This window comes from Python bivittatus, unplaced genomic scaffold (genome assembly GCF_059951505.1).
Source record: "Python bivittatus isolate LINGU-HERP-01145 unplaced genomic scaffold, Pbiv_v1 ctg000170_np1212, whole genome shotgun sequence".
NCBI lineage: Eukaryota > Metazoa > Chordata > Lepidosauria > Squamata > Pythonidae > Python > Python bivittatus.
This window is the reverse complement of record NW_028277039.1, coordinates 1,442,130-1,469,378: the sequence shown is the minus strand read 5'-3', so window position 1 is coordinate 1,469,378 and position 27,249 is coordinate 1,442,130. Positions and strand designations below refer to the sequence as shown.

General features: G+C 48.1%; 3 protein-coding genes across 12 annotated transcripts in view; 1 reads left to right on the top strand and 2 right to left on the bottom strand.

Annotated features, from left to right (window-relative positions):
* Positions 1-5,483, bottom strand: part of CES2 (carboxylesterase 2) — a 30,216-nt gene extending 24,733 nt beyond the window's left edge. For 3 of the 4 annotated variants that reach the window (XM_015889821.3, XM_088135476.1, XM_025173177.2), the window contains exons 1-3: positions 5,350-5,483; positions 4,443-4,551; positions 1,612-1,723 (exon numbers count right to left, since the gene is read on the bottom strand). In XM_015889821.3, coding sequence (XP_015745307.1) covers positions 1,612-1,675 — 64 coding nt within the window. In that variant the 5' untranslated portion in view covers positions 1,676-1,723; positions 4,443-4,551; positions 5,350-5,483. The remainder of the gene's footprint in view (positions 1-1,611; positions 1,724-4,442; positions 4,552-5,349) is intronic. The other variant, XM_088135475.1, reaches the window with a different exon arrangement.
* Positions 5,476-9,929, top strand: CIAO2B (cytosolic iron-sulfur assembly component 2B). 5 transcript variants are annotated; one of them, XR_015795152.1, is made up of 5 exons: positions 5,476-5,797; positions 5,877-6,160; positions 8,649-8,695; positions 8,850-8,895; positions 9,639-9,731. XR_015795152.1 is itself a non-coding variant. In XM_088135483.1 (5 exons), the coding sequence occupies exons 1-5, from the start codon at positions 5,657-5,659 to the stop codon at positions 9,734-9,736; spliced, it is 477 nt and encodes a 158-aa protein (XP_087991609.1). In that variant the 5' UTR covers positions 5,614-5,656; the 3' UTR covers positions 9,737-9,929. The 5 variants fall into 5 exon arrangements, 4 of the variants coding, with proteins under 4 accessions (XP_087991607.1, XP_087991610.1, XP_087991609.1 ...); XM_088135483.1 differs by lacking the exon at positions 8,649-8,695 and having other exon boundaries at positions 5,614-5,797; positions 5,877-5,942; positions 6,035-6,160; positions 9,639-9,929; XM_088135482.1 differs by lacking the exon at positions 8,649-8,695 and having other exon boundaries at positions 5,616-5,797; positions 5,877-5,954; positions 6,035-6,160; positions 9,639-9,929.
* MATCAP1 (microtubule associated tyrosine carboxypeptidase 1) lies at positions 9,693-26,253 on the bottom strand. Of its 3 annotated transcripts, XM_088135478.1 has the most exons (8): positions 26,114-26,253; positions 21,521-22,144; positions 19,358-19,501; positions 19,142-19,274; positions 14,889-15,194; positions 14,032-14,129; positions 13,184-13,269; positions 9,693-9,829 (listed from the first exon to the last, which is right to left on the bottom strand). In XM_088135478.1, the coding sequence occupies exons 2-8, from the start codon at positions 22,085-22,087 to the stop codon at positions 9,784-9,786; spliced, it is 1,380 nt and encodes a 459-aa protein (XP_087991604.1). In that variant the 5' UTR covers positions 22,088-22,144; positions 26,114-26,253; the 3' UTR covers positions 9,693-9,783. The 3 variants fall into 3 exon arrangements, with proteins under 3 accessions (XP_087991604.1, XP_087991603.1, XP_007438279.1); XM_088135477.1 differs by lacking the exon at positions 9,693-9,829 and having other exon boundaries at positions 10,883-13,269; XM_007438217.4 differs by lacking the exons at positions 9,693-9,829; positions 26,114-26,253 and adding an exon at positions 25,663-26,100 and having other exon boundaries at positions 10,883-13,269.
* Between the last annotated feature and the right edge of the window lie 996 nt (positions 26,254-27,249).

The following is a 27,249-nucleotide window of genomic DNA, read 5'->3' as shown; positions in this document are numbered from 1 at the left end:
TCTCAGCATTCTCTATTGATGCATTTAATGGCAAACCATCACTGTATTCATGTCCCATCATGACCTGCTCGTAGTACTTTCTTTCCATTTGAGAAATGACTCAGGGCAGATTTGGAGGGCCTGAGTTCTCTCGCCCAAGCTGGGGACAGCTATTCTTATTGTCTGAACTGCCTGATTTATTGAGGCACTTAAAGACTAGTTGTGCAGATGTCACAGGAGGCTGCAGGTTTTGCGTTTTCTCCCTTAGGCTAAATCTCTAAACAGTGAAAGCACCAAAACCAATTCCAGCAACAGGCCTACCATGTACATAGCCTCTTTAAATGGGAAGCTGTCAAGGTGCAGAAGCTACCTTCCGCTCTGGGGTGAGAGAGCACCCCTCTGGTCACTGGGGGATGTCCTTGGCAGCAAAGGGCAGTGCCGAGGAGCCAGGCCATGCACAGCTGCCAAAGCACCTGAGGTCCAACTGGTTGCAGGACAAGAGAAGGCCCTGGAAGGATTACACTGGGTAAAAGGCTCATCTTTGGAGTCGAAGTGAACCACACATTAGCAAGCAGATGGTGGTCCCAGCTCCTCATCCAGAGAAGCTAGTTCTTCTCTGAATGTTTGGGAGATTAAACAAATGGTGCCTCTGTTACTGAACTATTGGATGTAAATGTTCCAAAGAATAATAAAAGGAGGGTGATATTGCCTTCCTTCAATTCAGCATATCAAAAGAGGCAGCGAATCTAAATTGACAGGAAGTGATTGTGAAGAAATCTGTTTCCAACACCAACTTTTTGTTCAGGCAGATAAGTCCACATCCCTGTAAATAAGTAACATGCTCTTGGCCCTTTCTACCACATGTTCATATTGTAAGCATGATTATATGCCTTTCAACTTGTCCCGGAAATCTTGCTCCCTGCTTCAGATAGTCTACTTTGTGAGATGATGTTTCCAAGCTGTCTTTTTAGAATTAACTCAAATCCATAGAGGTAAGGATTATCAGTAGGGATAACTATTGATAACTAGGGATAAATAGAACCTTTACATTCAGAAACAGTCTGTCTCTGAATAAAAAAATACTAAATAGTGACTTACAGGCTTTCCCTATCTTAGCTGATCCTGGAAATACAATTCTATATATTTCGATATGATATACCAAAATATTTTGCTATGAGTTGGACAGCCTATAAATTTGATTTGTAAGTAAATAAATATTTCACATACTTCATCTTTCAGAAGGTTCCAAACAAGAATACCTGCTAATTAAAGAAGCTCTTATGCTCCCTATTAACCATGTTTTATTTAACGAGCTTGGTTATTATTAGCAACCATGCATAAATTCACAAGACGGCCTCAGGCTATTCAGGAAGCAAACACTGCATTAAAATATACAATATTTAGAGAAGACATGTCTTAAAATGAAAGCCAGAAACAGGGGACTCTTCAGGGCAAAGCTGCAATCAAGCATAGCAACAAATCAATATTAGTTAGATAGTCTTGCTAAAAGTTTCAAAGCAGAAAACAGTGTAGTCATGAACTTAAGCCCAAACACTTTGCACACCTTTACATTTCCTGAAAGGGACATCTTTTCTAAATTTATCCACAATCAGCAAAAGAAGTTCCATTTACCTTCAGTTGTGATTCCAGCAACCAACAAGCTTTCAATCACAATTCCAAACAGCCAGCACTTCATCTCTGCTGAAATCCTCTTGTTTCTCTGCTTCCAAAAGCACAAAGGTCTCTGTGAAGAAAGTGCCAGCAAAGGGAGTGTATACTAAAGGGCGTGTTTAAAAAGGAAGAAGGAGGAGGAGGAGGAGGAGGAAGAAGAAAGAACTGAGAAAGGACCTACACTTTCCCTACAGGAAAAAAAAATTAGGAAGTTCTGCAAAGCGTTTTCATTCAACTGGATTTGACGCTAATGCTTTGACATAATTTGAAGATGCAACCACAGCAAATGTACCTGGCCCATCTGAAAATTTCAGATTTGCTTCTGAATGTTAGAATATGAATCCCAGAATGCCAACCATTTTACTCAGAATGGAAAATAAAACTATTCATAATCTCTGCCTCTTAAATGCCCATTAAACTCTAGAAACCCCAGCTATCCAAATGTATCATTAAAGAGACACCGCTCATTCTCCCTTCCTGCCCCAATCCTTCCTTCCTTGCCTGTATTCTTTAAAAGTATGCTTAAACTGAACACTTTTATTTTCAAAGGAAAATAGCTACCCCAGATCCCAGTCAGTGAGATAACCTCCCTCAGCTAGGCTGGGGCCTCACCCCAGTTTCCTATCTAAAGTCACTTATTTCCTTTATCATTTAATACGATTATGTGCCATCAAGTTGGTGTCAACTCTTAGCAACCACACAAATAGATTTTCTCCAGGAGGATCTGTCCCCATGTCTTCCAACAGCGTACTCATCACTGCTATAATCAAGTCCATTTAACTTGCTGCTGGTCATCCTCTTCTTCTCTCTCCTTCCACCTTTTCCAGCATTAAAGCCTTTTCCAGAGAGCTTGGTCTTTGCATAATGTGTCCGAAGTAGGTTAATTTGAGCCTGGTCATTTGTGCTTTGAGTGAGAACTTTGGGTTGATTTGTTCAATGATCCATTGGTTTGTTTTCTTGGCGGTCCATGATATTCTCAGGAGTCTTTTCTAACACCAAAGTTCAAAAGTGTCAATATTCTTCCTATCCTGCTTCTTTAAGGTCCAACTTTTGCTTCCATAGAAATCACAGGGTATACCATGGCTTGCACGATTCTGATCTTTGTAGCTATAGATATATCATGGCATCTGAATGTCTTTTCCAAGGCCTTCGTGGCTGATCTACTGAGTGCTGGTCTGTGGTGTATTTCTTGACTGCTTGTTCCTTTATTATTTTTGATGATTGATCCTAAAGGGCAGAAACTATCTACCACTTTGATATTCTCATTGTCAATTCTAAGGTTGGTTCTTGTACTGGTTATTTAATGTTATATTCTTCTTAAAATGTTTATTCACAAATAGCACCTCTGTAGGCAAATCACCAACTGGTGGTGATTCTGGGGGGGGGAAAGCATTGGGGACTCTCATCCAGAGTGGAAGAACAAGGTAACCCAGGGCTATATTTCCTTCAAAATTAAAATGGTCAATTGAAGAAAATGTTTCAATAGCAGTACATATGCGTAGGAATCTGCCACCTAAAACAGAACCTAATATCACACGTGGCCCCAATAGCTTTGGATCTGACTCTCAAGGACCTCAAAACATGGTTGCCCAATTGTAACTTTGTAATGGGACAGTAAAAGTATACAGAGTATTTAACAACTTTATTGTGAACTTCTATTGTCTAAGAGTAAGAATGAATCCAATTTCTCCTGTTGGACTATTTTCTTTATATGTTTACAATAAGTTTAAATTAAGGATTGATGAAAGATTGTACAGGCAGTAGTAATGCCATTTTGTAAAAAGAAAAGGTTTCCTGCCATTATAAATAAATGAGCACATCACATAACAAAACCTATGTAAAGAAAGACATATGTATAGGAAAGATGAAATGCCCATTTATATAGACATTGTGGCTAGCTATAGATAAGGAAACATCTGTTTGAATAGACTATAAGAGGAAGGAAGGATTGCACAGGAGGAAGATGTTCATGCTGATAGAGCAGGAACTATTGTAATAAGCTAGTACATTCTATTCTATTGGCTAAATCTGAAGGGCATTATTTTAATACACAATTTTTTATACTCTCTCTATATATTTCACATAATGTATAAACATACATATAGCAGTGCTATCTATTTTATAAAGGTTTAATTTGCTTTTGCCTTCTGAAGAGCATCTCAGAGCATCCCCCCGCTTCATCTCATCTAAATGCCTGATTGTCTTTGAATAAACAACTTGTAGATTAGCTTGGTAAAAGGCCGAAGAGTTGCAAAGAAAAGAGGCCCTCCAAATTCCAGAGATAAGGAGGTGCTGAGTATGGTATTTCCTTGGTAACAAGAGAAGAGAGTTAAGCTGACTTTTTCCTTCTGAGACTCACTCTCCCTCCCCCCTAGACCATCCCTGCATTTCCTTGTATGGGTATGAGGGGATGTACTATCTGATTACATTTGTAAATGTCTATAAATTTCTGATGTTTGCTTTGCAAGGTGTGGTTTCAATCAGCATTCATTGCCACGATGTTGATTGGGCTCACCCGGATGTGTCTTGGCCAAAATATATCTGTTTACTTTCAAAGAAGTCTTGTCTCAAGTTTTTGTCTGGCTCTCTAAAACTTGGGTAGCATAGAGTGCCTTACAATCTTTAAACTAAAAACCTGCAAGAAGGGAGACGGAGGAGCAATCCATCACGGCTGCCACCCAATGTTACTTGGCAACCTTGAGTTGAATAAATATATTTTCTTTGACCTCCACTGATCATCTGGCATGTTTCATTAAATTCCTGGCTTGGGCATGAACCACAGGAAAACGCACCTGATCCTTCCGACGCTCCCTTCAGCTCTCAATCCCAATCTCCCGACCAGAAAGCAAGATCATCCCAGAGGAAGACATCTTTTTGGAATTGTACCTTCTCAAGGCCAATCTAAGAACAGAAAGTTAAAACAGAAAACACAGGAGCGACTCCATATGCTTGGAAGGATCTGCCAATTCCCCAGTGAATGGCAATGACCCACATATGAGAGCCAGTTTGGTGTTGTGGTGAAGGTGCTGGTCTAGAAACCAGGAGAAAGTGAGTTCAAGTCCTCTTTTAGGCATGAAAGCCAGCTGGGTGGCTTTGGGCCAGTCACTCTCTCTCAGCCCAGCTCACCTCACAGGGTTGTTCTTGCGGGGGGGGGGGGGAATAGCAGGCAGGAGTATTAGGTATGTTCGCCACTGTGGGTTATATATATAAAAAGGCAGGATAAAAATCTAATATTGCCGTTGTTTAGCTTTTGGTTTTATTTCTGATCTGGGGAAAGAAAGAGGACGTCTAAGAGAATCCAAAGTCATAGTAAAGAAGTGTCGATTTTCCCGCAAAACCCACAGCGAGATGCTCTGTTGCGAAGAGAGGGAGCCGTTTCCTAACTGACGGGGCTTCAGAAATAACCTTAGGCCCATCCTGAGCGTTGTTCAGCAAGAGAAATAAAATAATTAAACGTAGACGCAGGAAAAGCCTTTGACAGCCTGGACTGGCAAGGCAGGCCGCGGCCTAAACCGTCTCCCGCGGAGACGGAGCTCGTGAAGAAGCCCTGGGAGAGCTTATGCCCGCAGCCAGAGGGAGCCGAGCACGGGATGCAAGTTACTAGCGAACGGTACGAGGCGCGGTAGAGGGGCCGAGAGGGGGGAGGCGACGGCGGCGACCGAGGGAGGCCACGGCAGGGAAGGCGGATGGGAGCTTTACCGGGAAGCATCACGGAACCCACTCGCTGGGGCTTGGTTTCCGCCCGACCCCGCGAAGCGCGAGGAGCTTTCCGGTTCTCCTCCCTCGAACAGCCCAGAACAAGCGGGCTTACGTCATTTCCGGGTGGGCAGCTGACGGCCCATGGATGAGGAACTAATTCCTGCGCACGCGCGGGGAGACGAGCTAGTGCGCTTGCGTCTTCTGGCCTCGGCCCGGAAGCGGTGCGTCGAAACGGGCTCTCCCACGCCGGAAGTGGGCCACGCCGAAGCCGGCGTATCGAGTTCTGTCGCTCGGCCCGGCAGTCGTCATGGTGGGCCCACCCGGCGGCGGCGGCGGCTTGGAGAACGCCAACCCGCTGGTCTACCGGCGCCAGGGCGAGCGGCCCACCACGGCGCGCGAGCAGGACGAGGGGCTGCCCGACGCCATCGACGACCGCGAGATCTTCGATATCCTTTCGCGAAGGCCGGGGGGGAGTAGGGCCGGGGGGTTCCTGGCGCGCCCGACCGCCCTTCCTTGACTGCGCACATCTCATCCGCGGCATCCACGACCCCGAGCACCCGCTGACCCTGGAGGAGCTGAACGTGGTGGAGCAGGTCCGCGTGCAGGTGCGGAGGCCGAGCGCGTGAGGGGCCCGCGGCTCCCCCGCCCGGCGCCGCCTCTGAGCCCCCCCCTTCTGACCCCTCAGGTGAGCGACGCCGAAAACGCCGTGTCGGTGGAGTTCACGCCCACGATCCCGCACTGCAGCATGGCGACCCTCATCGGCCTCTCCATTAAGGTGAAGCTGATCCGATCCCTCCCGGAGAGGTTCAAGGTGAGCGACGGCGGGGAGGCCGCGCGCAGCCCTTGGACTCTGGTGGCGTTGCCTCTGCGCAGCCGTCTCCTTGGGCAGAGAGTTAACCCCAGCACTGGCACGTAGATCTGCCGAAAGACAGCAGGCATTTGGACCCAAACCGCGTGGGGGGAGATTTGGAGAAGTGGTCCCTCAAGTAACCTAGTCCCATGGCATGTAGGGCTTTACAAGTCATTACCAGCGCCTCGAATTGCACCCAGAAGCAAACTGGCAACTAGTGCAACTTGTGAAGCAGAGGTGCAGATCATGGAGTGCGCATAACTGCCCAAACAGCTACATTTTGAAGTTGAAGCTTCGGAAAACTCTTCAAGGGTAGCCCCATATAGAAGTGACTAAAAGTGTGAGTGACCCTGAGCAGGGCCTCCCGGTCCAACAGTGGGTGCAACTGGCGCACAACACGCAGTTGTGCAAGGGCCCTCCTGGCCATGGCTCTACCTGTTTGAACAGGAGCTGTGAGTCCAAAAGGACCCCCAGATTGTGCACAGATCCTGTTTGGGGTAGTGCAACTCCATCCAGAACAAGAAATGGAAAGTCCCAAGAACCAGGGGCCCCAACACCCAAAGCTTCTCAGTCTTGTTTGGGTTGAGCTGAAGCCTGTTCCCCATCCAAGCCTCCACAGCCTTCAGGTACCTAGACAGGGCCTCCACAGCATTGCCTAGTTTGCCCAGGGTGGAGATATAAAGCTGGTTATCAGTAGCATTGTGATAATTTAACCTGTGCTGTTGGACAACCTCACCTAGTAGCTTTATGTTAAACAAGAGAAGAGAAAATACTGAAGCCTGTGATGCCCTGAGTGCTGAGGGCAGGACCCCTCCCCTCCTGTTTACACCAATGAACCAGCTCTGGGGGAAGGAAGAGAACCAACACAAGACAATGCCGCCCACCCCCATCCCCCAGAGCCAATCTAGAAGGATACCATGGCCGATGGTATTGAAAGCCGTTCTGGGGTCAGAAAGAGCAAGAATGGATGCACTACCCCCATCCCCAGTGCAGTGCCCCCCACTCCTTTTTATTGGGTCTCTTTCTTTTGAATAAATCATAGCTTCCATTGCTGTGTCCCAATCAAAAGCACCTTCCCCCCAAGTTTCAGTGATGCCTGTCACACCCTACTTGTCTTCCTGGGTTAGGATCCTTAACTATCCCTGCTTATTTCCCATATTCACTGCACTGGAATAGCCAAGGTTTTAAGTGACACCATCTCCAGGCCTCTTTGTTCCCTGGTCTCTTGTTTCTCCTTCTGGGTTGTTCTTTCTTGGTCCTAAATCCTTGGCTGCCACTCTCAGTTTTGCCATCTTCCCCTTTTGTTCCTGTTTAAGGCCTTCCTGCCAGGATGGCAAGCCAAACACTTCCTTTCCAGTCTTTGTAAGATGTATCCCATTTTTTCCCTGGAGTTTTTCATGATGAGAACGTAGGCCATTGTGTAGAATCCAGCCCCTTCTCAGTGACACCATTTGTGTAGCCATTTGTTAACTTCCAGGATCCTACTCTCTTGCACCAAAACCCTTAACTGGAACAATAAAAGAATACATTCCCCCAGTTCCTTCCCAAGCCCTCATCATTGTAAGAGATTCTTTTAGGGTCCCTTCTGGCTATGTAATTTGTCCTGCATGGATCATGAGAAAAGGAAAGTTATTGGTGGGTTTGAATAGTTTTGGTAACCACATTGTCTTGTCCTGTATATGGGCACCTGAAAGACAACATTGGGTCTCCACACAGCCCCCAGTTCAATTTAGCAGGAAATTGTCCATCACTGTCATATGTCCCTCCTTTCTCTGGGTGGCTGTTGGATTTCTTTGATCCGTGGGAGTCCAAGCATCTTCTGTAATATTATATCAATGGTTTGCTCAGGTGGATGTATCCGGAGAGCTTGATAGCAGTTCTTGATTTGTACTAGCATTGATCTTTTTGATATTTGCCAATGAGAAGGCACTCCCAGAATATCATAGAAAATAAATAGATGCTAAATTCAGGCTCACAGTCTAAAAGATGTGTTCAGAAAGTAAGTGACATCTTGTTCACTCAGGGAGAATTGCTTGATTTTGCCATATAAGCCCTTCAGGTCATCAGGAAAAATGAGTTTGGTGGTAGTGCTTTATGTTTCTCTTCCCTTTATGTTATCCTAACTCTATGGAGTTTGGTAGTTTAACAAGACCAGAACACATCCTCTTCAGCAGCCTGCATCCAGATAAGTAGGGATTAACATCAGACAAACAAGCAGAAAACAATACCCTAATCGAGGAACTACCGAGGAGAAAAACATACCCCTCCGCCAACACTGGCAGGGCAAGCTACTGCATGTAATCAGGGAGCAAAGCCCATGCTCACTAGCACTGATGATGTTACCTAGTCAGGTAATAAAATGTCTGCAAGCAAACCACCAAGCTCAGAGAACACCAAGGAGTCCACAGTTCAGCCCTGAGCTACAGATATTCTTTTCCATCTCCTCTAGCCCTTCACCCCCAAGTCCAAGGAGAACTGAAGGAAGCTGAGCCCTGGGTAATACACGGCCTGAAAAATCAGAATTGGTTTTTGAAAACTGAAACAAAGAGAATTATTGCAGTGAATGGGTGTTGCATCCCACTCCATCCACTTGTTGCAATTCAAGAGGATATGCAAACTGGGTGACTTGAACTGCCTGTCTCCCTTTCAGGTGGATGTCCACATAACACCTGGGACACATGCTTCTGAGCATGCAGGTAATTTTTGTTTCTCATGTTTCATGTTCAGCAAACATCCCGGCAAGGTTGTGTTGGGGATGTTCAGCTGCTCAGATCCAAGGCAGAGAAGGCGCTTCAGAGGGATTCAGATGCACTTGCTGCCCATTAAAAAAAAGATGTGCCTTATTCTGAGACCCTGCAGCCTCCGCATGAGACCAGGCAAAGGCAGACAGGTGCAGAGCGTCCCCCGAGTTCCTCTGAAGGGCCTTTTCCTCTGTGGGCCCAATAGCTGCACATTCCAACTTGTTTTGTTGCTGAAAAGCTGCCAGGTGAGGGATCGCATGGTCACCCTCTGCTGGCAGAGCAGATTCACTTCTAACAGGTTTTGCTTTGTTGCTTTTTAGTGACTGGGGTTATTGGGTTTAGAGATGCCAGCTTAATTGTCTTGAACAGCTTGATATAAATCGATTTTAATTTATAGTCTATCTTTTCATTATATTATAGGATTTTTTGCAAAAATAAGGGGGCATATGCCTAAGCCTCTCAGAGGCAAAACACACATTTTTACTGTCCAAATGTCATTTTAAAGATAAGTTGGTAAACCTCATTTTGCTGGTTCTGTGGGGAAATGGTGAGCTTGTAAAATGCTTCTGTTTGCCAGTTGTTTCTTAGCTGGGCAGGATGGGGAGAAAAAGCGTGCATTTGTGGTTTAGCCTCTTCTGCTAAACATGGCAAACACTTCCATGTTTAACTAAAACTGTCGTGGGATTGTTTTTCCACAGTAAACAAGCAACTTGCTGACAAAGAGAGAGTAGCTGCCGCCTTAGAGAATATGCATCTGCTCCAGGTGGTGAACCAGTGCTTGTCAGGACGATCTTAATGTGTATGTGTGTCTCTGTGAGAGCAGTCTTCAAGGTATGGTGGAGGTCAGCTTCTTGGTGTAAAAAGGTCTTCTTTTATTTGTCCTCTGTCTCTATTTAAGTAAAAAAAATGTAGTTCTTTAGCAAATAAAGCTAATAATGTCCTTTTAAACTTTTTCATGTGGGTTGGCAATAAATGTGATCCTGAAAATACTTATGTGAAAATTGGAAATACGCTATTTGGATACAGGAAGATGAGTGAGCCTACTTCAGTATGTTTCCCATTCACAAGGCCTGTCATGTCCTTGGGGGTCTCCAGCCTTTTGGGGCTGACAGGCAAATTTGGATTTTGCTAAATGTCATGGTGCTGCCACAGTTTGGCTGGCTTGCCAGGATGCGTGGCCCAAGAAATCTGAGTATGGAGCCAAACTGGGGAAAGAGCTCTGAAAACTGCTCCTTGGTACTGAGAATTCACCCACCCTGTGGCCACATTCACCCAGCACTCTGGAAAGCACAGCTGCTATGATAACATGCTATGACAGAAGGAATCTGGGGCAGCTTCACACAGGAGTCTGGATCCCCCAATATGCTAAAGGGTAAACTATTTCAGCTGTCTAGCCTTTGATCATCCGCATACCCAGCGCTCGCTTCAGCCTCCCTTTTTCTCAAGATCAGTTCCTCCCAGCGTTCTCTCATGTTTGCTTCCTTCCCAGTGGGGTTACCCTCGCAGGTGTTCCTAAACCCTTCCTGTTGTTCTTAGCGGCATCCCCAACCAGCCTCTCCTTTCTCCTCCTTCCACTCAATGAGGCTGCACTGTTCCTTCCTGGGCTTTGGAACAGCCCAGCCCTTCATTTGGCTTCTCTCCCCAAGCAATGACTTTGGGGAGGTGGGCGGGGCTGGTGGAATAAAGGCAAGCAGCACATGCCTGGAGACCATCTATGTTCTGAAGAACTTCCAGCAGCACAAGGTATCAGCAAGGAAGCTGTTCAGAAACTAATAAAATAAACCCTTTTGAAAGGGACTCACTGAAATTACAATCTCATTTTATACCAGTCCTTCATTTGCCATGGTTGAAAATAGAATACATCTGCCAGTAAACATTATTTGGATAATTATTGCTCTGTCAATATCATTAGATTGTTTCATGATACTTTAATATTGGTTAATTATGCTGTTATTATCAGATGTTTTATGGTGTTAATTTTAATATTGGTTAATTATGCTACGGTGTTATTGCTGGGGATGTTTAATTGGTTCTGTTGACCATTGCCTACCAGGGAAGTTTTACTATTGATTTACAGTTGTAAACTCTTGCAAGTCCCTGGCAGATTCAGCATATTCAGATGGAAAAAAAGAATGCAATGAAATCACCCAAATTGCTGCCCTGAAAGGCCTTTCCAAAAGTGGCTGTCAGACTGAATTGTGCCAAATGGGGAAAACCATATACATCAGATAATCATATTTAATTGATTTAGTGTTAAATTTAAAAGAAATAATTTTTTTTGGTCCTGTCTGACCCTTTTCCACTGGGTCACCTTACATTTTGATGTGCCCCCAAGTACATAATTGAAAGGCCAAGCCTAGTCCTTCATTTGAAAAATGCTTGGCCCTCTGGTTTATTCTGCAAGAGGAATTAGCTGTGCAGATATGGCAGCCTAGAAACTTGCCATCCTGGCTAAGAATCTGAGAGCTTCAGTCTCAGTTCATCTATGGGGTGTCAAACTGAAGAAAACTGAGGAATAGGGTTAAAGGTTCACACATAAGCAAGCAAAGTTTGAAACGCCAAAAAGTCTGCCCTTTGGCCTGAAAATGGAGAGACATACTCAAAACCAGGCCTGACTGGTTGGGCTTCAGCTTCCAGCTACTGTATTATAGTTCTGGGTGGGGATCAGGGCCACTGGGTTAACAAAGGCTGCTTTTGAAGGGCAGGGCAAGCCATTTTCTCCATCATCAACAACAGAAAGAGGCAGAAAAAACACTTCTCCCACCTTCAGGTTGCAAAACGGACATGCAACTCTGCAGAGAATTCCTGCTCCTAAGCAGCCTGCAAAAAAGACTTAGGGGATCAACACCCTTTTTTGTATCAAAGAGCTTCAGAAGAAGGAATTGTTCCCATGCTATCTATTAAAGCCAAGGGCTGTCCCTAACAGTGAGGTTGTAGCATTGCCTGTAAAATGTACTGCATTTTACGTTTTATTATGATGGCCTATTTCTGGGGAATAATCTTGCCTTTTTTCTACCCACCTCCCCACCACAAGTGACCACTTGCCTAATGGCCTTCTCAGTCTGACTCTCTGCAGCCCAATCTCCTTCTCAGTGTTTTTGGGGCCAAATAAACTTGGCTCTTCTTAAACACTTAGCTTAAACTAGCAGAAGAATAAGGACAGCTAATTAACACCTTACATTTGTGAGAAAGGCTGGGGGAGTTGGCTGGTTATGCTTTGACTATGTGGAAGGCAAGGTAGCTATTGCTATTGAGACACAGATTTTTTTCTGCACTTAAAGTCCAGGCCCAGAAGCAAAGGCATCTGGCTTAAGGTCCTTATTGGAAACCAGCACTGGGCAGACTTCAGTCCTGCATGTTCTTCCTTGCATGTTCTGGAACCTGCAGGCCCACTGAGTACAAAAATAAGCTAGCATGTGGTGGTGGGCCATGTATTCTGAGGATTAAGGTGCAATAGTGCCTCTTGGCACAAGCTCAGTATGGAGCCCAAGCGCCTAATTTTGAAGGGGAGAAAGACTTTTTGTTGCCATTGTAAAACCATTAGTAATGAGTCTGAAATTCTTAGTGATCTACTATAATTCCCCCAGAAATAAACTAACATCTTTCCTGGCTCTCTCTGGCCACTTTGTCAAGCACAACCAGGCAAGATTGAAAGTTGACTGAATTAGAGATATAGACGTGATTTCAAATATCTATTAGAGAGTCAAAAATGCCAAAGTCATGCTTAAGAACCTCTGTACCTGCCATTAAGCAGCATTTTTTAATCTTTGCTCTTTCGTGCCATCATGAGGACAGTCTCAATTGGAGAACCCTGAAAATATTGCTTAGGGTTTCTTTAGCAAGTTCTAAACCAACCTGTGCTAATCTGTCCACAGAAAGACATATTCCAGACATGGATCTTTGCAAATCTGCTTAAAAACATCTCTGGCCCAGGGCCAAAATTCCATGAGAGGCAGCTGAATTCTCTCTGTGGACACACAAAAGTCGTGGCCTCAGTCTGATTTCTTCACTTAATACTCAAAACCAGATACCCCCAATCAATAAAGAATAAATAGAACACATGAGCCATTGATTTGTTTTCAGCAGTCCAACAAGACACTCCTCCTTTGGGACTTCAGCACAATCTGTCCAGCATAACTAAAAGCTGGAAGAGTGACACCAAGCTCACTCAGGCATCAGCCGTTCTAGCTCCTCATCATTGAGACAATTGGTGGTGACAATGTGGTTGAGCTGCTGCATGTACCGTTCAAGGTCCTGCATGAAGTGGGGGATTCGGGCCTTCTCTAGCACCCCGTATTTCTTCAGATGATCCACATCTTCATAAGAGACCTGAATAAAGGACACGTATGTTAGCCCACTGACTTGATTTAAATCTTCTGTTTGTGATGCAAGACCAGCACATGGAATAGGCCAGGATTTCATAACTGGGTACCTAGACTGAAGGAAAGGTCAGGACCAAGCACTGGTTGCCCCCCAAGCCAAGCAACCATACTCATGTTTTTGTTTTTGGGTAAGTTCTTTAACCTTTCTAGCTTAGTCTCCCAAAGCTATTCACTGTGGGAAAATAAACAAGCGTATAAACCTATGTACAAGTTGTCTCAGATTTTAAGGGTGGGCTAATACACAGGATGATGCTTTCCATTAATGCTGAATTTTACTTCCAACCTGATAACTAGTGTGATCTTTTTGGCCAGCCTTTAGAAGAAATATGGCTGCTGAATTCCAGTCAGGGGGTACTTTATGAGCAGTCTGTTGAAGTTACCTCCCCTGCAGATATTCAGACTAGTTTCCCATGGTGTGAATGATAAAAACAGACCCTGGGTGTTTAGACAAATATTTCAGAGAGAATGTTAATCCTTGCTCAGTTGTGGTGAACATCACATCAGTCCAAGCTTGCACCAGGCAGTCTAGTTTTTAGAAAAGAAAGCAGCCACCTTCCCCTCAAAAAGCAGATGCAATTGTGAAATGGGAGCGCAGGTGTTTCCACCGGTCGGCGTTCCCTCCTTGCTTGCCTGTCGTTCATCTATCCCCACTTGGAGAGCTGTGCCCGAGGGAAAAGCAAAAGGAATGCCTAAGAGCACTCGAGTGTACCTTCCCCAGCGCAGCCAGCAACCGGAAATCAATGGTTTGTCGATGTCGGAGGATCTGGAGAATTCCCTCTAGGTACACCTGATCTTTGCTGAAGCAACCTGCAAAAGACGGACAGCCGACATTGAGGATGATCGGAACTCTCTGGTTTCATTTGAGAGCAATCCACCTCAACTTACTTGCCTGGCACGTAAGAGAAATCACGCCAAGGTGCCAGAAGAGACTTTTTGGTAATGGACTAACATGCCTGCTGCCCCTGGAAGAGGTTATCAATGAATCCTTTTGGACGTGGGAAAGAGAGAAAACCTAGGAAGCTGGGAGGAGGAGGTTTCTATAGCAAATCTTGTTTGCCCTTTGAACACAGCAGCCAAGTCAGCCCCTTCTCTGTTCTCCCTCAATGCTTTTCAAAGCTGCTCTAAGGAGAGAAGAGAGGTGGCGGCTTTGGGGGGGGGATGCTGAAGGTCTGCTGCACCTCCTGCATGTCTGTTAGGTTTCTAAAAAGCCTCAAAGGCACAAATTAAGTATTTTTAAAGCCTAATGGCTCTGGGGGACTGTAGCAAGGAGGATAGGAAATTGGGAAGGCAGAGTGGGGAAAAGAGGGCAAAGAGATGGGCCCACAGGGATTTCACCCACCAGAAAAGGCCAGTGAGGAACCCCACCCCTGCACTAGACCAGCACGCAGGTGCATCCCTGCGTTCTCCCCCAGGTTCCTTCTGGCTAGAAAGGCAGAAGAGAAACCACATTGGAGGCAAGCTGGCAGAGGAACTTTGCAGCTGGCTCCCTGGCAATCAGGAGGGCTAGAAAGGTTCAAAGTCCCTGCAATGAAGAGGCCCCAGAGGCCGGCAGTGTCCCGCCCCCACCTGGCAACGAGGTGTCAGCCTGGCCTCGCTTGGCTCGCACGCAGTATTCCCACCGCACCCCAGCATCCTGCACATAGCGCCCCAAGTCGTGGAAGAGTTCACAGAAGGACATGCGGCCAGCCTGGCAGACTGTGTAGTAGAGGAGGGCAGCCCTCCACAGGAAAGGCTGCTTGCGGAAGAGGACGCTGTGCAGGCTCGCCAGCCCTTCCTCCGTAGGATTGGCGGGCTTCAGGCTGTATTGCTTGCGGCCTTCCATGCTATGCCATGGTTGGTAGGTATTGTTGACTCCGCGGATATAGTGGGTGCCTAGGAAAGAGGACATAGTTTATTCCACCAAGCACCTCATCTTGAAAACTGGCTCTCCTCCTATTTAATGTCCCTTCCTTCATTTTGTTCAAGAAATCAGAGCACCCGCAGGAGTCATCTCCAAGCTTGTCCATTCTATGAGTCTGCAGAATGCAGAATTGGGCCCAGAATTCAGCCTCCTCCAAGCCTTTTAATTGGCTCATTTTAACAAAGCTCCTGTGACTATGGGCACATTCAGGTTTAGTTCGAAATAGGCAAATTTTATGGTACTTATTCCCAAATAAGGATCCACAGCAGCCTTGGGTGGGTGGGATGGAGTAATTCAGCTTTCCACAAATTAACATCCTCCAGATATTATGGACTATTTACTTGGATTACCCCCTGGCTAGTGTGACCAGTAGACAGGGAATTATCATCCATAACATTTCCTGGAGAAACCATGAGGCAGAGCAAACAGTCCTGATATCAACAGAAGAAAAGGAAAGACCTGGGAAACCACAGATCATTAACCACAGGATAATGTTGCTTCTGGACAAGATTTTAGAACCAATTGCCAAGCAACCTGTCCATGAGCACGTACAGAAGAACGCTGCCTTTACCAGGAGCCAAGCTAACCTCTCTCTCTAGGACGGAGTGACCAGTTTGGGAATGCTGAGGATGTTGTGTGTTTGTATCTGAGTAAAGCATTCAAAAAGGTGATTAAATGTAGGTAATGTGGTCCATTAGATTTGCAACTGATTGAAGATCTACATCCGGGGGTGGGCAGAGATTGAAAATGGCTCTGTACTGAGTTGGGTCCTCCTGAAAGCTGTTCAACATCTTTATAAATGAGCTAGAAGATGGCACTGGAAAGGGTGTTTGCAGACGACACCAATCCAGGAGGTGTAATCTGGGCTAATACCCAGAAGGTAACACCAGGATTGAAAACTACCTCAACAGGCTTGAGCACTGGACCACACTGAAAAGGATGAAATTCAGTGTCGATTCTGCATCTGGGTAGGGAAAATCAAATGCATGTTTGAAAATCTAAATACCTGTTAGAGAATGGGTTTGGTGGTAACATATTTGAGAAGGATCTCGGCTCATGTAAATACCAATGGGATTATTTCACCAATAATTAAAATGCAATTTGGGAACTTGCCATGGACAAAGTTAAGATTTGTTTATTTAGAAGCTGTTCAATATCTAGAGCTTACTATCTGCAGGAAAAAAAATGCTTTATTGTATGAAGAACATTTCAAAATATATCACCCACAAGGAAGAGAATATTAAGAGGTAGATGAAACTGCCTCTAAGGTTTGTGGAAAAGCCACTGAGAGATCGAGCACAACGATAGATGCACCACAGTCATCTACAAGCGCCATCAAGGCTGCCTCAATACTTCACCCTGGTCTGAAACATGACTGAAATGTCCTCTGTCCTGTTCCCAGTGCCAGCCATGAGATGGAGGGTGAAAACAGGACTGCCCCTCCTGAGTTCCCCCTCACCAAGCCACTGCCCCTCCCAGAGTTGGCCAGGGGCCGCTCATCAGCTGCCTCAGAAATAACTGGGGAAAAAAAACCTTCCTTTTACTTCTAACAGTCTTAATCTTTAGTTCATTCAAATATTGTCATAGGATTTGGTTTCTCTTCATTTCCTCTTTATCCCATTGCACAGAGCTCTTCAAGGCTTTAACAAGCCTCTTTTGTAAATCGAGTCAGAAAAAAATTATCCAGATTACTCTCTTGGTTTGTCATTTGTATTTCCCTTTTAAATTCTAAAACCTCAGCCAGTTTCTTTTGAAGATCCAGTGAAACATCCTTTTCTAAGTTGCAAATCCACTTTCAATACATCTCTACCTTGCCAGATAAAATTTGTTCTACGTCTGACGTTTCCTCAATAACATCTTTTGGACATAATCTATCCATAAAAGCAGACATCATTACTGACATTGTTGATATTGTGCTATTTTCGGATTCCATTCTTCAAAAGTCTCCTTCAGGATTTTTTTAGTTAGAATATGTTGCAACATTTTACAGACTTGTAAATTTTTCCTCCACCTAAAAACTTTAGTATCCTTAGTGTCCAGTTTTGAAAACATGAAATTGTTTGTCTTTGTTATGTCTTATAAAAGCCAAAACAGGATCTATTTCCCATGAGAAGCTGTTTGTTCTTTATAATTATATAATTCCAAAATCTTGTTGTAAAAGTTTCAACATTCCAATTTTATCTGGGCCCTTAGTCTGTTTATAACTTTCTAAGATCAAGATCTTATTTAGCTTTCTGCTGTTTATTTCAGATTCTTTAAATTCTTAAACTTATAATTAAATTTTTCTTTCGTTCAGGATTGAAGACACTCACCCGGTGTTTTCAAGCTTAATTGTTCCAAAGGTCTCTAATAGCTTAAAAGTAGTAAATGACCAATTTCCGAAAGTAATTAGAAAGTGAGGTTGGCAAACGTAGTGTCCTTTAAAAGTCTCTGCCGCAATTGTAAGCAAGATGGATAATCCCATCATCTCCCAGCACTGAAACTCATGGAAAACTGCTGTCCTGCGGTCTCCTTATCTGGAGTACACGTGGACAATCTCCTGTCCTCTCCTTATCCAGAGAGGTTCTAACAGGTCTACTCACCGGTTCCTTGGTCTTTGCTGCAGTCATTGCCTCTGCCTTCACAGAGTCATCTTCAGTTGGGCACACCTCCCCCACCACCCGGGGAAGTTCAAGCGGGATTTTGCTGTTCCTGGCCACCTACGCTGCCGCCCTTTCTCCTCTCCCTCCCATCAGCCCGTGGTACTGTTCAAGTCACCGCTCGCAGCCCATCATGTGAGAAGCACCTCCAGATGCATGGACCTACAACAACATACTAAAACCCTAAAAACAGCAAGCCCAGTCACCACATATCCACCCCAGTGCCATGATATATATTTGTAAAAGAAATATAAATTATGTTTTAAAGCTTAATAAAACTATATTTGGAAAAAACAAAATGGCAAATAATTTATCACACAAAACTGGGAGACTGGAAAAAGTTGAAAGTGGACTGCTCTGCCTGCAACATGGGAGGGAAGCGTGACAAGATGATCACCGAGGCTTGGCTCAGAGGCTGAGTGACACCCCTGCGCATTCTGCAGCACGTTGGCAGTGCTGCTGCGCACCTGGAGGGTGACGGGTGACGAGTGCCGAAGTGCAGGGCCCCAGAGGCACAGTGTGATTTTTAAGAGACCTTTAAAGGACACTACTGTGATGGACTGGAATGGAGGAAGGGGGGTGAAAACGGTGCTCTCGTCTCCAGAGCAACACTCTGGAGATAAGCGGAGAAAGCTGGTGCATCCCTAAACATTCCAGAAGATAGTAAATAGCTGTGCCTGGGAACTGGTGGTCAGTCTGAGAAGATTTCTGTAAACAGGCGCTGGCTAATAAACCTTGCTGATTGAACCTGCATGGTCTCCAGGAGTTCTTTGGGCTAGGCCTGACAACTACATTTGCCAACCTCACTTTCTAATTGCTTTTGGAAATTGCTCATTTACTGTTCCTAAGCTGTTAGAGACCCTTGGAACAATTAAGCTTGAAAATGCCGGGTGAGCCTGTCTTCAATCCTGAACGAAAGAAAATTTTTATCATAAAAAGCAGCAGTTGGCAGTGACTGAGAAAGTGGTATCTGAGCACAGAGTTTCATGTTTTCGTCTGAACAACTCACTCCAGGCTTTTATATTGCCAAAACCTCCCTGCAAAATATAAACCCATTTGGAGTTTTTACACTGGAAGATCAGCCAAACATAGACGTGTGATTTTGCCTTCCTTGGAGGTGCTTTAAATCTCAAGCTTCAATCAATTCAGAAGAAGAAAAACTGCTGTGTCACCTCTCGACCCGGTGAGGCTGACTTGTTTTATGAATTTCCAAATGGTGTAAGCTCAGTTTTAAGACATCTGCCAAGGATGGGAGAGACGTTTCAGGGCTTTCTCCTGACCTATCTCATGACGCAGCATGCCCTCCAGCCAGTTCTGACGAGCTCCAGAGAGGTTGATAGCTAAAGTTGGGCGGCTGTTTTCCACCATCATGACTGCTTGGGAAAGGAGATCTTCTGTGAGCTGAACCACCACCTGGAAAAAATAAGCAGAAGGAAAACAATGCAGCCAAGAATATCTCAGGGTTGTTTCTTCTGGTGTGGAGCACCAGAACTCACCTCTCCAGAGCACCCTTCCTTCTGCATATACTTCCTGATGATGGACCAGATTTGGCATTTAGTGAGCAGCTTTCCACCGTTGGAGGCCTCAAAGCTCTCGTAAGTACCATATTTTTCAAGGACAGCACTGATGATTCCAATGGCCTGCAACACACACACAATGCAGTTATCACAAATTCCAAGTTTTGCTACGTCCTGGTCTGATATGGGCCCCAGTCAGGCTGCACTGAACATCCAGGTAGCTGACCTGAAGACTAGATTCACAGAACTCACTAGACTAGGCAAGAACTGGGCTGATTCAAACTGTTAAGGAATCATCCCTCATATTCGCATGTTATGTGAATCAAGTCATCACTTTAAGCCATCATAGTTGATTATTGGGGGCTTCTCTTGTTCTGTGAACACAGAAATGTTGTTTTGCTAGCCCAGGCTTAGGGCTTGGGCTGTTATGTGAAACCAGGTGCTATTTTGCAGAACAACAACAACTATCCCAGGTCCTTGGGAAGGACTCGATGGGTGGATAAAAATGCCAAATCCAGTCTAAACTCTGGCTGACTGTGTGACCAACCATAATAATTTCTACACTGCCCGACTCCCAGTGACTCCGGGTGGTTTGGCATCCTGGTTCCACAGGGATTTTGGAGGGTGTGGCATTCGCTCAGCGGACTGAGTGGATACAGAGATGCGGGTGAGGGAGGAGCTCCTGCTTCGGCTGGCACTGATTGGGGTCAAACAAGGGCAAAGCATCAGAAGGACCCAGAGGCTGCAAGGGCCCAGGGGCTGCTCTGTGCCTTCTCCTCTCCCCCAGGCATCACAAATGCAACAGCCCCTTCTGCGCATGCATCACAGTAGCAGCCTTGATTCTCCCCTTACGATACTCTCACTCTGTCTTATATTATCTCAATGGATAATATATGAGCTACAGTTGGAAGGCTGGATGAAAACCTCTCTCAAATCCTAAATTTCAAGTCTTATGAGGTCAGCAAAGGCAGCCCCGAGGTGTGCACATAAGCCTGCAAAGTGACTATCCCAGGCCACACACATACTCTAATAAATGGAGTACAATTAATTGTACTCTAATTAAAAAACGAACGTCTAGATTTTTCTGAAGCTTCAAGAGAGTTTTGCTGGCAACACGTCAAATCACCAGTGTCCCAATTTGGAAGCAATGGTCTGCAGTTGCTTAGGGTTAATGCAGCGGCAAAAATGACATTACAGATGTGGTGGTATCACGGCACAAATCCTCCCATTTACCACATTCTTTTAGCCTGCCAAATTTCTTTCAGTTCCTCTTTTGTACGGGGGGGAAACAGGTTTACTCCAAAGATGACTCAAAGCGGTGGTTCTTAAACTGGGGGCAATTTGGACAAATCCTGGGGGTAAGGGAGCAATTTGTAATTGCTTGTTTGTGAGCTGAGGTCTACTTTGTGACTACTGCTGCCGAGACGCTTGTGTGAAACAACAGAGTCTGCGTTTTTTGTGGGAGTCATGACATTGTTTGAGACCGGCAAAAGGGGTAATGGGGTCAAACAGTTTTAAGAACCACTGCCTTAAAGCAATTTTTAAGAATTAAAGCACACATGGCATGCTGCCAGAACAGAAAGTTTGAGAATTTGAGAAATCAGCTCAACATCTTGGCACGTGCCAAGGAACTGCAGACACAAGGTGCAGCTGGGAGCAGACACCCCCCCCTCCACTCAGTCCTCCTGTGCTGGCCAAGCTGGCAGACATGCAATCGCCCTGGAGCAGGCCTGGGCGGGAGGGTAGTGGCTTGCTGCTGCTGCTGCTGCTGCTGCTGCTGCCACTCTCTGATGGCCCAGCAGCAGCTGTGGGGAAGGAGCCCTGCCAACTCTTGTCAGGAATGGCTGGGAGAAAGTCCCTCTACTTCTCCTGCTCCTCTTGGGCTCCCTTCTAAGGCCTTTGGAAGGACTTGTGGCACAGCACCTGCAAAGGGTGCAAATGCTAAGCCATGCTCCTCTTGTGCGTCCCCTCATCAGGGATGGCACAGTGCATCCTGCAGCATGCAGGCAGTTGGACTTGAGGACCTCTCAGGTCCCTTCCAATGGTCATTGTCAAGCCAAGGCAGCCTTCCTTTGATGGCCAGAAGTCAGAGGAGAACCCTCTCCGGGCAAGAGCTGGGTGAGCTGGCGGAGGGAAAGCTACCTGTGAAAGGAACTGCCCAGAGGCCTCCTTGTATTTTTCCAGCACTGTTCCAGGGACAGACTCCCCATATTCAAACTGAGGGTTGTAGGAACATGAAGACCGGAAGAATCGCTCTCTCTCTGCCTCCAAGTTGGCTGGCCGCAGGGCCACCAGCAAGCAGGGGCTTCTCTTCCCAGCTGTGTGTGCCCCCTCCTCCGTCCTGGCCTTGGGCAGGTAAGGGAGGGAGGCAGCGCTGCGGATCTGGCCCCGTGCCCAATCCTTCCGGTTCACCGTGCAGCTGCTCTCGCTCCGATGCATCCAGCTACAGGGGCCCTGGAAGGCAAGGCAGGAGCGCACGGGAGGTCGGGCTTCCAGGCCTCGGAGGGGTTTCAGCACCTTGGTCCTTCCTCCAGGCCCAGAAGCGTCCGACTCCTTTCGACCCAGAGACAGATGAGACAGGAGCGGGTCCTGCTGCGCCCTGGTGCAAGGAGGGCACTCTTTCTTCTTCCCACCGCTCTTCAGTTGTGGGTCTGCATGGAAAACCTCGGGATGCAGTGGTGGATGATAGGCTGGAGAGTCGAGCACCATCTTGCTCCAGTGTAGCCACGGGGTGCCTCATGAAGCCAAGTTTGGGATTGTAGAGTGCTGCAAATAGAGGAAGAACGGCCTTCAGGCAGGTTGTTTTATTTGTTTGCTGCATTCATATCTCACCAGGAGTTCAAGGTATGTTATACTCCTTCCTCCCATTTTCTCAGCAATACTCCTGTGAGGTAGGCCAGGCTGAGAGACTGGCACAAAGCTTCTGTGCCCGAGTGGGGACTTGAACCTGGATCTTCCACCACTAGACCAGACCAGCTCTTGGGCTGGTCCCCCAGGGAGCCTCCATGGATGACAGGGGACTAGAATCTTCTCCCCAGACCAGCACCTTCCCCACGACGTCATCTCAGCTCTTCACAACAGTGCTTGCAGAAGAGATGCGCTGCAGAAAAGCACAGGTGAGCTGGTGCCTGGGAAGAGCACAGCTTAAGGTTACAGCATTTTTTTAGACTCAGGCACAAGCCTGAAAAAAGAGGAGCTGCTTTAATGAACGTCCCTTGGCTGCTTCCCCTTGTGCCAGTCTGAAACCCTTCCTCCAAGCCACTGTTGAAATGGGGACAGGGCTGAATTCCCCATCCCCGAGGGCTCGTCGTCCTTCCAGTCCAGGAAGGAGAAAAACTCCTCAGTGAGGGGCTCCACAAGTCACGTCTGCAGGAGAGATCTGATCCTGGGATCATGGTCTGAGTTGTCTAGATGATGGACTGCCCCCACAAGATGGGCCGCACCTCCCCAGGACAGGTAAAAATGTGTGCAGCCAAAGTGCGCTGAGGGCTTCAAAATGAATCCTCCTCAGAGTGAAAACAAAAGATCTTAATTAGGGGCATCAAGTGAAGATTTGTGGACTGCAGAAAGTAGGGATGTTACTCAAATGGAATCTCTTAAACCACTCAGTGAAAAATGAGAAAGAACATTGGCTCGTAAAGTTGGTGGCCTTGTCTGTGCACTAATGCCCAGAATATAGGAAAAAAGATAAGCTTCAGCAAATATGACCAAACCGGTAGAATGGAGCCCTGGTGTGACAACTGGCATGTCCAGAATTGAGAGCAGGATGAAGGACCAGGATAAAACTTTGAGACTGGGAGAAATGTTTGCTGCTTGATTGTGTCCCTGGTAAACATAAGCTGTTGATTAGCAGCAAACGTATGCCAATCAAAGAACTACCAGAGGAGCAAGACAAAACCCCCACCCCCACCAGCACTGGCAGGGCATGCCACAGAGAGCAAACCCCACCCCATTCTAGCACTGGAGATGTTACCTGGCCGGGTAATGAAACGTTTGCAAGAAAAGAACCAAGCTCAGAGAACCCCAAGGACTCCACAGTTCAACCCTGAGCTACACCTGTTCACCTCTACTGGGACCAAGGGAATGCCATACACATGAGATATCTGGACCTCAGCAAACCCTTCAGCACAACGCCTCATAACATCCCCCTTCATAAAGTGCTAACTGTGGCCTAAGGGACACCTCTATTAGACAGACTCGCTCTTGGCTGGACGGCTGCTCCCGGGGCTCTGCTTCAGCCTGGAAGTGGAGTACCAGAGAACACAGTCCTGGGCCATTCCGCATTTTATGAACGACATGGAATAACAGATTAGAGTTACAGGAAGGCAGATTCCTACTGAATGTTGTAACAGAGTATCCGTTGACAGAACAGAAATATTTGCTACAACACCTAGGAGAAACGTCATTCAGTCTGCTTAATTTAAGCTGTCCTATCTTGCCTTTTGAAACCAATCTTTTCCAACACGTATCACCCCCAAAGAAGAAGAAAAATGGGGGAAACCAAGTTTCAGGTCTCAGGTGCCAGGACAGCACCCCCAGGCGCCGCCCCTTCCCTCCCTCCCTTCCTGGCTCAGCAACTGCTGCTTGTCCAGCCTGATCCTCCCTCCCCTCCACGCCCCAGAAGGGGAGCCAGGTGGCTTCTGGGGTCAGCCCTGGCTGCCCACCTGCTTGGTGCCACGCCTGGCTCCACACCAGGCTGCCCTCGGGACCAGAGTGCCAGCCTTGAGGGCTTTGGGCTGCTCAGGGAGACCACGCCTATGCCATCATAATGGCCAAGGGGGAGGAGAGGCCGGGACCGCAGCAGCTCCGCCCCCAAAGCCCCTGCTGCGCTGCTCCCTTGCCCAGCCAAGACCCACTCACTCACTCTCCAGCCCCACCCACGCCAATGCCTGCCCCACGTTGCTGCTGCTGCTTTGGAGGCCGAGGGGACCCACGTAAACAGCCCTCAGTGCCCCCAGGGGTCCCCCCCAGCCTAGTCCTGTCCAAACTGTGGGAATGAAAGCAGCTGAGAGGCACGGTGGGGGAGCGGTTGGATGCTGGACTTAGCACAGGGAGTCCCAGGTTCAAGTTCCCCATCAGCTGCCAGGGAAGCTCACCGGGGAACTGGGACCAAGCACCCACTTAGCCTCAGCTCCCTTACAGGATTGTTGGGGGGAAATTAGAGGAGGGAGCACCACATATTCCTTGAGTTCCTAAAGGAAAAGGGGAGAGGTATAAACCTACTAAGTAGCAACAAACAAACATAGGCAACAACACCCAACAAAACTCAGCGAGTCCATTCACAAAAGAGGCAAAACTTGGTTACCAAACTAATCCATATTCTGGATTCATACAATTCACTGCCTGGTTAACTTAAGGCGAGTTGCCCATCCTCAAGCTGCAGAATGCAGCCCATGTGATCCAGGAAACCAAACACTGGGTTAAGTATATCCTGATTAAGCTTAAGCTAACTGAGGATAAGTGAGTTGTATAAAGTTTCCAACACTCTGGAATCAAACAAGATGGCAGGTGGGTCCACCCAACTCTGGATCCAAAACTGGTTGTTCATTTTTATGACTCAGAAAATACCCAATTTAACCTCTTAGCTGTTGACTCCTCCACTAAAGGCTTCATTTGATGCTATCAAATGGGAAAGTCCATTCTCTCAAGCCACTAGATGAAGCTACCTGGATGGTCTTCTATGGATTTCTGAACCTAATACGCTATCCACAATTATTTCCAAGTTTAGTGTCAATCTGCCCCGATTTCTTTTCCTTCCAGTTTTGGACATTCCAAAGAGTCTCTGTGTTTGATGAAGGTGAGTTCTGAGATCCTCATCCCAAGGTCCCAAATGGTGTCAGGGTTGCACAATTTAACTGTACAGCCTCCCACTAGGGACCCCCAGCAGCATACAGCCTTTGCTCTCCTGCGGAAGGATGAGTCCCCACAATTTCCCATTTGGTGCTGCAGGAAGGAGCAGAGGATGGCCAGCGAAAGGCTGGGTCATTCCAGTTACTGGTCATTCTGGTGGCACTGAAAACCGCCAGTGAATCCGGGCTCTCCGTGGTTTCTCCTAGCTTTTTCTGCAGACTTGGGCCCTTGCCTCCCTGCAGCTCATCTTGACAGCTTAAGTCTCCTCCTGGATCCCCCCCCCTCTTTTTCTTATTCCCGACCCATTCTTTCCCCAACCAACCAGTTCCTTCTGCGAAATCCGCCGCGGAGGCAAAGCGGGTCAATCTCACTCCACTTGGCCAACAGCCCCCCGGGAGCTGGTCACCAGGGGAGGAAAGCCGAGAAACGCCCACCTGCCTCGCCGTCGGGCTACGCGCCAGCCTTGAAGGACGTCAGCACGGAACCGTCCCGCCGGCAAGCCGGGGCTGAGGCCACCAACGGCTGGGCCTGAGCATCCCAGGCAGGACCGAGCCAACCCCTGGCCCCCCGTCCGCTTGGGTCCGGGTCGGGTCTCGTACGGCGGCTTGAGCTCGTCTGCAACCTCGCTCCCGGCTGTGGAGCCCGAGAGGACGGAGGACGTCTGCCGGCCCTCCCACTCCCACTCCAGTCCCAGCCGCCCCCCGAAAGCGCGCCGACCACGCCCAGAGTGGCTTCCTTCGGCGCTCTGCTGCACCGTCCTTCCACTCGGAGCCAGGGCCGCCGCCGACTCCCGCGCGGCCTTACTGCTCCTGGCGCGGGTCCGACTGGAGGCCCGCGCCGCTGAAGACGGGAGAAGACCGGGGCCGCGAGCCTTTCTCGACCCACCTGCCTCCCCGTCCCAGTCCCCGTCGCCCCGCCGCAGGGACGGCCCGCCGCCCGCGCGCTCCGCAGAGGCTCTCGCCCGCCTGGCCAGCGCCGGGACGGCAGCCCTTGCGCTCCGTCCCCCGCCCCCGGAGCATGCTCAGTCGCGCCGCGCGCCGCCGGCTTCTTTCTCTCCCGGCCGGCCGGCCGGCCAGTTAGCTCGGGGGCACCCGGCGCGGAGGGCCGGGACAGGGGCCGGGCGCAGCGACGGCGGCGGCGGCCGCGAAGGCGGGGCTCCAGCCCTGCGCTTCGGCGGCCGGCGCGGGAGGGGAAGGGACCGGGCAGCCGCGCCCCAGGCCAACCGTGCTGGACCGCGACTTCAGGGTGGCGGCGCTGCGGGCTGGTCAGGTGAAGCGACGCGAGGAGGGGCGGCCCGGGGCTCGCGGTCGGACAGAGCTCGGCAGGCGGCGCTCGACTGGACTCGCTCCTGGGTTCGCCGAGCGCGCTGAGCCGGGAAGGGTCGAGCAGCTGCCCGGAAAGCACCGCTGCCCGCCTTAAACGGAGCGGTTGCGCAGGCTGCCCCGCGGCGCAGAGCGGAGGGCGCGTCCCCGAGAGGAGAGGAAGGGGGCGCCGCGAAGGGCGCGGCTGGGCCCCCGGGGCTGCGCGGCCCCTCGAAGACTCCCCTCGTTCCGGGGCGCGGTGCCTGCCCTGCGCAGCCAGCGGAGGCGACCGCGGTCACCTCCTGCGCTGGGTTGCTTTGCGACCTCGGACGCGCCTGCGGTATCCAGCCGTGCCCCGGGAACGGCATCTGGCTCCCCGCAGTTGAGGGGTCCCGGCAAGGGTGAAACCGTCCATGCGGGACCTGCTGGCGGCCCCTCTAGCTGGAAATCGCCTCACAGGATCTACTCCGTGTAAAACCAGAGGAATCCCCCCGCCCCGAGGTGGGGTGGAAGTCATGGAAGGCCCGTCCACGGGACATAAGACCGCATCTCTCTGCGGTCTGCGAGTTGAAGGGAAGGGGGCAGCATGGACCCTTCAGAGACTTCTTTTGAACAGCAGCATCAACATTCAGAGCATTTCCCCCATTATGATGAAGCCGGGGTGGGGGGTGAGGGGCTTTATGTGATTTTGTGTGTTGAATATAAAGGCATAACAAGAAA

Excerpts from the sequence above, each read along its gene's own strand:
- CIAO2B (XM_088135481.1), top strand. The coding sequence starts at position 5,491 with ATGGATGAGGAACTAATTCCTGCGCACGCGCGGGGAGACGAGCTAGTG. Across the intron at positions 5,798-5,876 it reads ACGACCGCGAGATCTTCGAT|CTCATCCGCGGCATCCACGA; the intron begins ATCCTTTCGCGA and ends GACTGCGCACAT. Across the intron at positions 6,161-8,849 it reads CCCTCCCGGAGAGGTTCAAG|GTGGATGTCCACATAACACC; the intron begins GTGAGCGACGGC and ends TCTCCCTTTCAG.
- MATCAP1 (XM_088135477.1), bottom strand. The coding sequence starts at position 22,087 with ATGGTGCTCGACTCTCCAGCCTATCATCCACCACTGCATCCCGAGGTT. Across the intron at positions 15,195-19,141 it reads CATGCTGCGTCATGAGATAG|GCACCCACTATATCCGCGGA; the intron begins GTCAGGAGAAAG and ends CCTCTTTCCTAG. Across the intron at positions 13,270-14,031 it reads TGCTGGCTGCGCTGGGGAAG|GTCTCTTATGAAGATGTGGA; the intron begins GTACACTCGAGT and ends TCCTTTATTCAG.